This window comes from Heloderma suspectum, chromosome W, assembly GCF_057233095.1.
Source record: "Heloderma suspectum isolate Gila_16-S chromosome W, 16-S_ref, whole genome shotgun sequence".
NCBI classification, from domain to species: Eukaryota; Metazoa; Chordata; class Lepidosauria; order Squamata; family Helodermatidae; genus Heloderma; species Heloderma suspectum.
The window spans coordinates 1,886,395-1,897,046 of NC_139475.1; the positions used below are offsets into that span (position 1 = coordinate 1,886,395).

The following is a 10,652-nucleotide window of genomic DNA, read 5'->3' on the forward strand; positions in this document are numbered from 1 at the left end:
AAGGGGTAGGATACATCGAAGTTTTAAAAGATTCCAGGTTCTTCGGTGGCATGTTGTAAATACAAGGACATGACATGTTCAGCTTTGCCTGGACTTGAGCCGATGAACTACTTCCACGTGCGGTACATACCAGGGCACGGGCTGGACTGACTCTCTTGCCAGTTGGACTGTATCTGGAGGTGGAAGTGACTGTGTGGGGAGATGGTGGGTTCTCCTTGGCTAGATGTCTTTCAGCAGAGGCTGATCAACCACCAGTCAGGGATGTTGTTCCTGCATCCTGCATTGCGGAGCTTGCATTGAGCAGGGGGTTGGACTAGATGACCTCAAAGATCCCTGAGTCTAAAAACCTAGGAGCTTCAGAGAGCCAGGAAGGCAAACATTTGGACCAGGGATGCAGCACGGAGATCTCTCATATAGGACTGGAGCTGGTTGCCTATAAAACTATGCCAAGGCTGAGGAGGCAGAGGTTGTTCATGGCCTCCTCCTCCACACCTTCGCCTTTATGCCTGGAGGACATTTCAGAAGCCATTGATCACCCACACCAGGTTCCCCCAAAGCCTGAATGTGTAGGGGAAGTGGCTTAACAAGCCATGGTTTGTTAGCGCTGTTGGCATCACACAACACAATAACCCATGGTTCAAGAACCCACTCTCAACGTATACCCAACTTTGACTGTGGGTTGTCATGTTGTGTGAACCCAGCCTCTGTCTCTCTCCTCTTTGCCTTCAGCATCCGGTTTCCACTCCCAGCTGTCTCCACCCCTTCCCAGCTGAAACTCACCAAGGAAGCCGATCATCTGGTTGGGCCATTCCCATCCACAGCTTCCACAACTGGGCTGATCTTATCACTGCTGAAGCTTGAAAGGAAGAGGTGAGATCATTTCTGCTGTTGATCTGTTAAGATGATAATCTGAGACAGAGCTGTATTTTCCAGTCCCCTCAAACATTTTTGATAAAGAGAGGTCTGGCAGGGTCAGGTGTATCATAACGTCATCTGCACACAATGTGGTTTTTAGCTGAGTTGCATTTACCTTGGCATCATGTATGTGGGGTGAACAATGAATAGCAGGTGGTCCGAAGCCCAGGGCAAACAGTAACAGTGAAAGGGGACAATCCTGTCTTGTCTGTCAGTTGTCTGTTCATTTCAAATTCTAGCTAGTGGCTCTGAATATATGGCTTTAAAAATTGAGGTGCAGCATAAACCATTTCCATAAATTGAAGCAAACAAACAAGAAAAAATTCCACCCAAATGCCTTAGCAGCATCCAAGAATAAAAGCGACGTATTGAGCTTAAGTGTCATTTATGATTAATTGCTTTCCTTGTATTTGTGTTAGAGCTAGGTGTATATTTTTACCAATTATATCGTTTTAATCTGGAAGCTAAAATCCCAGTCATAATTTTGTAATCTGAATTTAATACGGGAATTGGCCTATATCATTCTAGTCTTTCCGGATCCTTCCCTTCTCTTGGGATAAGCACTTTCTTTGCTTGGTTCCAGCTCTATGGAATCACAGCCTCTCTTAAGGAAGCATGAAAAATATTTTCAGTACTGTGATCCATCCATGAGTAAATAGTGATAGAATTCAACCCCCAATATAGTTTCCCCATATAAAACAAGATTAGTTTCCCCATATAAAACAAGATCTCCCCAATTCTTTTATTTGCCAGGGGGATTATATTACTTAGGGAGCAATCCTATGCAGATCGGTGGTTGCCTCCAAGCCTGGGGGTGACCGCTTATCAAGGGCAGGGTGGGAGCGGTGGTGAGGAGCGGATGCTTTCACGGCTAGACAGCTGACTTTGGCTGTCTAGCTGTGGGACCTCGGAGCGTGGGGAGAGGCAGCCGGACAACACACAGGATATGTCATACCAGCATTTCCGCCCCCAGGCCCGCCCCTGGGAACACCCCATTTCCCCTGCTCTGCACTGCTCTTCTGAGTGCGGAGCATGGGGCCAATCCGAGCTGCCCACGAGGCGGCACGGGTGGGGGTGGAGGTCAGTTCTCCGGGAACCGACCTATCCTATGACTAGCGGCCATGGGATTGCACCCTTAATGGTCGAAACTCCAGATTTCTGGTGATGAGTGAAAGGCACACTACACATACTCAGACGGACTCCCTTTAATAGTTTCCCATTTTGCAGGGCTGGTTCTTTGGCATTCAAAACAGCTTGAGCCCTGCTTTCTCTTCTCTTCCTGAGAAGGAGGACAAGGCGGGGTCTGAACCTTGCCAGTTGGGCTTGAGGTGACGAATGTACTCCTGAACCCACGGCTGCCGGGGATCAGCACAGATCCGCTCGTTCTTTTTCGTGATGAATCTGTAAAGAGAAATGCTTGTTTTTAGTGCTGAGTTAGAAGCTAGAAGCCTGCAATCCTAGACACGTCGTTTACGTGGAAACTTGATTCCATCCAATTCAATGGGACTTACTTCTGAGTAAGTGTGCGCAGTAGGATTACATCCATAGAGAATTTTCTCACCGATGCTATGGTAACAAAGGGTGTAGTCCTAAATGCATGCTTACTAGAGACCCAAGAGTGCTTCCAGATGGAGAGGTCCTAGCTGATGTCAGGGTTGCCTCTGAGCACATAGAGCGGTGGAGCAGTTCAGATTCTGAGGAAGAGCTGCAAAATGTGGAGGAGGAACTTTCCCAGGCTTCAGAGGCACAGCTGGACAGAGGGCCCCCCACCCCCCTTCTCACATCCCTGTGATAGGTAACAAACAGGGGGAAACAGGGGCAGGAAAATTTGAACTCTTAGATGCCGGGCGCAGACACAGACGCAGACACAAGCGGGAGGTGGCAGGGGCAGAGCTTAGGCGGTCTGCCCGACTGGCTCGGCGTCAACAGCTGCATCTAGAGGTGTCACAGGAGAGAGGGAGACCTTCCCCTCCCACCCCTTAAGTTAGGATAGTTTGCCGCCTTTTCCCAGATGGTGGCCAACGTTCGCAGCTTCCTTTTGAACTCCTTGAAGGGTTTTCCTTTGTAGTCTGGGAGTCGCTAGCAATTTGCATCTGCAGACCTCATTAGAGTAAATGGATTAAAGCTGTGGAATAAAAGCCTCTTGTCTTTTGGAGTTCTCAGCAGGGCAAAAGGGGAATCCTGACAGTTAGCACTAGCTATCAGAATGAGTCGCATAGCTACTCCCTCTGTTCTTAACAGTTTTTCCACCGTCAGAAAAAAGATGGAAGAAGCAGGGGGGAAACACAGGAAGATTACAAGTGGGGTCTGGACCTGTAAAATTCCACTAATGAGGCAGAGCAATTACATGGTCAAAGCACCCACAGTTGCATTGAACTGAGTTGCACGGCAAACCACAGCTACACCTGCTGAAATTCCCTTGCCATGCTTCCCCTTATGACCTGGACCGCCTGAGCAACTCCTTAAGGATCTCTTGCCTCCTTAACAATCCCACCTTCCTTCTTTTGTCCTCCCCTTCCCAGTAACGTGCGGTTTAGGCTGTAGGTATGGGGTGATTGACACTCCAGACACAGGGTTTAACCACAACAGTTTACTGGTAAATTAAGGCAAGCAAATCACAACTAAAGGTATTTACATAATACAGCTGAGTGATACAAAAGGCATTAAGAGAAAATAAAAGTTGCAAAATGCAAGTTCCTTTACCCTAGCTGTACTTAGACTCCTCCAGGCTGCTTCTTCCTGCCTGCTCTTCAGGCTCTGGTCTCCCTGATTCTACTCTTACTGGCTCTCTCACTCGCTTTATATACCCTCCTCCCTCAAAACCAGATGAACTGTTTCAAACCTGAAGAAATGGAACTTAAAGAAACAAAAATAAATAAATGAACTTAACCAGGGAAATGAAACTACTCTTCTCGGGGATATCCCCCCCACCACAAAAAAAAATCCAGGCCCCTAGACCTGACCTTTTCCCTTGCCTCTGTAGGCCTCAAACCTTCCCATCCGTCTTTTGCACAAATACTTACAGAGCAGGAGCCCTGTCCTCTTTTTCAACTAGCCACCCCACAAACCACCTGAAACCTGAAATGCAATGGTGCAAAATGGCTCTGCCACCCTGCATCTCCTCAGACGGGATGTGAGACTGAGCTCTAAGGCTTGCCTAAGTCCACGCCCTGAGTTCAGGGCAAGTTGAGGTTCAAAGTGACCCCCAGGGTGCTTCCAAAGAAAGGGGCCTGGGTGCTAATAGCCAGAAGGCATTGTGCAGCCATTCTATCCTTCCCTTCCTTCAATGGATTTTCTGCAGTAAAAAGGAAAAAAAAGATGGAAGAAGCGGTGGGAAAACACGGGAGGGAAGACAACAGTATCTGTGCATGCACCCTGCCCCCCCGCCAACATTCTATGAATGAGGCAGTGTAAATGCTCCTCAAAAAGATTAAGGGAGGTCTGTAAGTGGTTGATGAGCAGGACAGAGGATTAGCCACAAAAATAAAGCTGGCTGCAATGGATCAAAGGATTTTTAAAAACAGCAACAAATAAATCTGGTATTTGCCAGTTTCTAACATGCATGGTTTACCATAATTTTGTCGCACTTACATGACTCCTGGCTTGGGGCACCAGGCGCTTGAGTACTCATAAGATTTCAGGTTTTTTAATATAATATTTTTTTTCTCGGTGTACGTCACACAGCAGTTGCCAGGCCCAGACTTGGCTGAAAAAGAAAGGGGGGCAAAATAACTTAATGGTTTCTCCCTGCGCTTTGTCTCCTCTTGAACTACCCATCTTACATAGCCTCACACGTACTGGGATCAGTGGGAGAGCACTGGCTTTGCACGCAGAAGGTCCCAGGTTTGATCCCCGGCATGAGCTGAGAAAGACCACCACCTGAAACCCTAGAGGGCGGCTGTCAATCACTGCAGGCAATCCCAAACCATATGGACCAGCCATTAGGTGGCTTCATTATATTCCCAATTTTCTAGGACATAGATTTGATTTTATTGCCCTGAGTCTGGCCTTTCTGTGGAGCAACATGAAGCAGTAGCTTCAGGCGGCAAGGAGCAGATCCCTTATCACAGCTACTACCGCTGGAGGGCCTTCAAAAAAAAATCTCCAGTCCATAGAAGGCTATCAGTGGCTAGATGCTACCTCCAGTATCACAGGCAATGTGCCTATGTACACCAGCTGTTGGGGAACATGGGTGACAGGGTGCTGTTACACTTGTCTCCTGCCTATGGGTTTCCCGTGGGCAGCTGGTTGGCCACTGTGTGAACAGAATGCTGGGCAAGATGGGCCTTTGGTCTGATCCAGCAGGGCTCTTATTATGTTCCACAGCTCCACAGGGCTCCATAATTTTGACTTTTCACTTCGGGCGTGAAAATATATCAAAATCTAGATTTTTCCAGAGTGTTTAAGATTCTTGCTTGCCTGATTTGATGTGCACTCGCTCTGCAGTTCAGGTGCTTTATGTGTGTAGCCAATAATAGTATTGATGTTTACTAGCTTACCTACTACCACAGATGCATCTGGAGATCAGTTAATGCAAACCTGTTTATCATGTGATGGATCCCCCCAGAAAGAGCCATCTGCATTCAGATGAACAAATTCAAGCAAAGTTACATCATCAGAAGAACATCAGAAGAGCCCAGCTGGACCAGACCAAGGGTCCATCTAGTCCAGCATTCTGCTCACACAGGGGCCAACCAGCTGCCCACGGGAAGCCCACAAGCAGGGCATAAGTGCAAGAGCACCCTCCTGCCCATGTTCCCCAGCAACTGGTATACACAGGCACAGTGCCTCTCTGATACTGGAGGTAGCACATAGCCATCAGGACTAGTAGCCATTGATAGCCTTCTCCTCCAGGAATTTATCTAACCCCCTTTTAAAGCCATTGTCAAGGACTTACTCTGGAAGGATTTACTTTGGAGGATCTGCCTTATGCCTCCATTGATCACACAGGCTGTATGTGCTTTCCCCCATCCACCAAGGGGATTGTGTCCACTGAGGTGACGGGAGTTTACAGTCTGCTTTTCTTTTGGTGAAAGGAAGAGTCTATCATGCCTTTCTCCCACCTGGTTCAACCTGGAAATCTTGGCTGCCGTTGGCTGAAGTGGTTGTGTGAACTGAGCTTTACTTACTTACTTACTTACTTGCTTATTTACAACATTTGTATACCACTCCACATCTAAACAGATTCCAGACTGGTGAACAACAAGAGATAAAATGATGCAAAGATAGAAAGAATAAAACATCATATTAAAATTATTCTTGTTTAAAAAAACAGAATGCCAATATAAAAACCGTGCTTTCAGTCTAGACAGTACGGAAGCAACCAGCCATACAGAGACGGCACCAGTTTTGCGTTTGAACATGGAGTGATGCAGAGAAAGGGAAGAAAATGAAGACTTACCACGTTGATCCTGACCTTGAGTCAGTTTGGTGGCTGGATCTGAGAGAAAGAGAGAGGGAGGGGGCTTAGTGGGTTTTCTCTCCTTGGACTGCCCATCCCATAGCCAAGGATTTTGAGATCTCCACACTGTGGAATCTTCTTTTCTGGCATGTAACTTGGCTGGATTTTCCTAGTGCTGGCCTTACCATGGAGCTGCATGAAGCAGTTACTTCAAGCAGCAGGAAGCTCCCATAATCTGGACTCTATTCTCCCTTGCATACCCTTCCAGTTGAGGAGAGCCAACAGCCAGCCAAGGTAAAAGAACTACCTGCAGTACCTGAAAACTCTTCCCTGTCCTCCTGGGAGATGCTCCAGTCTGTACCCGTGCTGAGTTCATCACACAGAGGAGCTGTGCATGGACCCCTGCCCGGTTCCAAGCCAGACAGCTCTTGGCAGTCCCAGAACTTGTGAGCTGAACCATCGTGCTATGCCACCAGATTCCAAGAGAATGTGCCTCTTTTAAGAACATTCCAGTTCCATTGTATAGATACCCCAGGAATGATGGTGCACAGCACAGACATTGCTAACTGCAGACTCCCAGTTCTTCTGGAGATGATTGCCATCTTACACCAAGGTGCATAGCTCTCTATAAAGCATTTTAAACATTTAAAAAATGGATGGCCCTCATCACGTTCCCCCATTTCAAAGTGTTTCACCCCTGGTTATCTAATAATAAGCAGAGGGACAATCAGGGATAATAACTAAAGAGTGTCAGAGACTGGGCCTGTTTGCATGTCGTGGTGGCAAATCGTGGGTTTATTAACCCTCAGTTTGCTGGGACATGCACTGCCTGCAAGCCGCTTCCAGTTTCTGTAAACAACCTCCAATTGGCAGAATGTGATGTCTGAACCCAAACCAATGGGTTGTTAAGAGGCTAAACAACCCAGCAGTTAACCCATGGCTTGTTGCTGGGTTGACCACTGGGTTGCTTAGCCCCTAAACAACCCATTAGTGTGGTCTGGACATCACACTCTGATTGTGCCAATTGGAGGTTGTTTACAGAAAACAGAAGCAGCTTGCAGGCTATGGATATCCCCGCAAATCTTGGGTTAATCAACCCACAATTTTACCACCATGACATGCGAACCAGGTCATGGAGGTCAGAGACTGAGCTATGTGTGCAGGTGGAAGGGTTGCTCTGGGACTGCAGAGCTGAAGGGGAGCAGGCTTTGGGCTCTATCAGCCAGGGGACAAAGAGCTGATTACAAATAAACATTAAATAAGAGAAGAATTGACTCACAGGGGTCATCGGTAGCCAAGGCAGAGGAGACGATGACTAGGAGAAAGGCCAGGGCAGCCAGAGAGATCTTCATGTTGGGTGGAGCTGAAGAATGGATTTTTTCGTTGCTGTTGTTCAGCCGTTCAGTCGTGTCCGACTCTTCGTGACCCCATGGATTACCGTTTCCCATACTCCTTCTCTGTCGCTTTGGTGCTTGGTACCCAAAGTTTTTTATAGACGATTCTGGCTGCAGCTGTGGAAAATATTGCGGGGAGGATGCATGACACCAGAGTTTCCATCTCCAGTATGCAGACGTGACATCATGGGATGAACGCCTTCAGGCAGTTGTAGGACAGAGCAAAATATCAGCCAGATCACCAGTTTGGTGACTGATAGCGAGGAAGCCATGCCCAAGATACCAAGGCAGGATATGGACTCATCACGGGGCTTATCGGTGGCATCATTTTCTAGGCTTTCTGGAGAAGAGGCTTGATAAGAGCCCTTTTTTGGGCACTGATGCAGGTCAAAGATGTCAGAACTATCAACAAAGGGTAGCAGACCTAAGAAGCAGATAAGCAACCATTAAAAAGTCACAACAACAGTCTGATAAGGGGTAGACCAGATTCCCCAACCTGGTGCCCTCGAGACATGTGAGACTAAATTCCCTGGGGAAGGCTGGAGAAGACTGTTCAACATCCACGAAGGCTTGCTCCGACCACCATTGTGCCCTGTTTGTTTTCTAGGCCTGGTTTTACTCCTTATCTACCATTTGTGCACAGTGAAAGGTGCATGTGAAGACTCTTCCCTTCACCGGGTAAGGGTGAAAATGAAGTGCATCAGGGACTTTTGGGATGATTACAACAGCACCTAATAGCACATTGTATCCAATGGTGCATCCAGACAGAGGGCTGCTGAGCACTACCAATCATATAATCATAGAACAGTATGGTTGAAAGGGACCTATAAGACCATTGAGGCCATAGCCCTGCTCAGTGCAGGAATCCAGCTGGTCAAGGTATACCTGACAGATGGCTGTCCAATCAAAAGGCATTGTGCAGCTATTTCATAGAATCATAGAATAGTAGGGTTGGAAGGGGCCTACAAGGCCATCGAGTCCAACCCCCTGCTCAATGCAGGAATCCAAGTCAGAGCATCCCTGGCAGATGGCTGTCCGGCCTCGTCTTGAAGGCCTCCAGTGGGGGAGAGCCCACCATCTCCCTAGAGAATGGGTTCCATTGTCGTATTGCGCTAACAGTCAGGAAGTTTTCTCTGATGTTCAGCCGGAATCTGGCTTCCTGTAAGTTGGGCCCATTATTCCGTGTCCTGCACGCTGGGATGATCGAGAAGAGATCCTGGCCTTCCCCTCTGTGACAACCTTTCAAGTACTTGAAGAGCGCTATCCTATCTCCCCTCAGTCTTCTCTTCTCAAGGCTAAACATGCCCAGTTCTTTCAGTCTCTCTTCATAGGGCTTTGTTTCCAGTCCCCTGATCATCTTTGTTGCCCTCCTCTGAACCCTCTCCAGTTTGTCTGCATCCTTCTTAAAGTGTGGTGCCCAGAACTGGACACAGTACTCCAGAGGAGGCCTAACCAGTGCTGAGTAGAGGGGAACTAGCACTTCCCGGGATTTGGAAGCGATGCTTCTATTAATGCAGCCCAAAAGAGCATTTGCCTTTTTTGCAGCCACATCCCATTGTTGGCTCATATTCAGCTTGTGATCGACAACAATTCCAAGATCCTTCTCGCTTGTAGTGTTGTTGAGCCATGTATCCCCCAATTTCCTCCTTAATGGATGCTTTGACTTGGATTCCTGCATTGAGCAGGGGGTTGGATGGTCTTATAGGCCCCTTCCAACCCTACTATTCTATGATTCTGTGATTTTTTTTCTAAAATCAAAGCAGAGCAGATGAAAGCAAAAGGCAGGGGAGAGTCCTCAGCAATATGAGGTGGCTGTCAATTCCTCAGCTATTGAGGAGTCAGGAACCTCTGCCGAGGTAAACCAGGGAGTTAGAGAAGTCAAGGCCAGGAAAGACGATCATTGTCCAAAATCGCAGCATGAAGTCCTTATAGCCCCTCTTGCTGGGCAGAATCAGTAGCCAGTTTGCCTGGACACAGTACCCAAAGGACCTTCAAACCATTCACTGCCCAGGGAGAAGCTCCAACTTTGAGCCCTCATGGCTCAGTATTGGCAATTCCAGAACTTGGGACTGAACCATTCTTAACCAGTGTGGTATGCCATCTTTCTCAGAGAATGCACCTCAGTTTAAAACATCCCTGTTCCCCTGAATGTCCATTCTCCAGGCCCAAGGAATAGGCACTACTAAATCCTATGGACTTCCCATTCTTCTGAAGATGGTTGTTGTTTTGCACCAAGATGCATAGCTGCCCATAAAGCATCGCTTAAAAATAAATAAATAGAAAAGCTGATGGACTTGATCATGCTTCCCCATGCCAAAATGGTCTTCTCTCCGATTTCCCTCCACTTATTAAAGGGCTTCCGTTTCCATACCTCATTTTAAAGTTCAGAGGCTGACATTTTCACAGGTGGAAGAGAAGAACTGACTCGCTAGGGCAAAGAGTGGCAGAGGCAAAGCCGGTCATGCCAAGGAGAAAGACAAAGGCAGCCAGAAAGATCTCCATCTTGGATGAATAGTGCATTAAAGGCCGTTCCAAACTCCTTTCCCTACGCTGTGATGCTCCGTAGTTCCTGACGCTCCCCCCTGCTCTCTTTTTTGTAGAGGATTTGAGCTGCACTCATGGAAAATATTCTGGAGAGTAGGAATGGCACCAGAGTTTCCATCTCCAGAATGTGGAGGTGACATTATGGGAGAAATGGGAGAACAAGAGGTATGGCAAAAGACCCCTTAGTTCGGTTCGTTGCTTAGCTGATGGTCCAATAAATCAACTAGACACGGGTAAGCTTCTGGATCAGACACGTGTTTATTACGAGGCTCGCAGGCGCTCTGTCGGCAAAGGGGCAGAGAGCCCCGAATGTTCTGTGGGGCAGACTTTTATAAAGGGAAACACGTCACATATAGGGAAGAACTCTAGCCATGCTCCATTAGACACATTACTTGGAG

At 47.6% G+C, this 10,652-nt stretch overlaps 1 protein-coding gene across 1 annotated transcript; it reads right to left on the minus strand.

Moving 5' to 3' along the window:
- Positions 1 to 2,104: 2,104 nt before the first annotated feature.
- LOC146333927 (C-C motif chemokine 14-like) lies at positions 2,105 to 7,778 on the minus strand. The gene is made up of 4 exons (XM_084825083.1): positions 7,596 to 7,778; positions 6,317 to 6,355; positions 4,507 to 4,621; positions 2,105 to 2,316 (listed from the first exon to the last, which is right to left on the minus strand). Exons 1-4 carry the CDS (start codon positions 7,762 to 7,764, stop codon positions 2,160 to 2,162), a joined length of 480 nt encoding a protein of 159 aa, XP_084681209.1. The 5' UTR covers positions 7,765 to 7,778; the 3' UTR covers positions 2,105 to 2,159.
- Between the last annotated feature and the right edge of the window lie 2,874 nt (positions 7,779 to 10,652).

Coding starts and splice junctions, on each gene's coding strand:
- LOC146333927 (XM_084825083.1), bottom strand. CDS start 7,764: ATGGGAAACGGTAATCCATGGGGTCACGAAGAGTCGGACACGACTGAA. Junction 4,622..6,316: donor TCAAGGTCAGGATCAACGTG/GTAAGTCTTCAT, acceptor TTTCTTTTTCAG/CCAAGTCTGGGCCTGGCAAC. Junction 2,317..4,506: donor TGCCCCAAGCCAGGAGTCAT/GTAAGTGCGACA, acceptor TTCTCTTTACAG/ATTCATCACGAAAAAGAACG.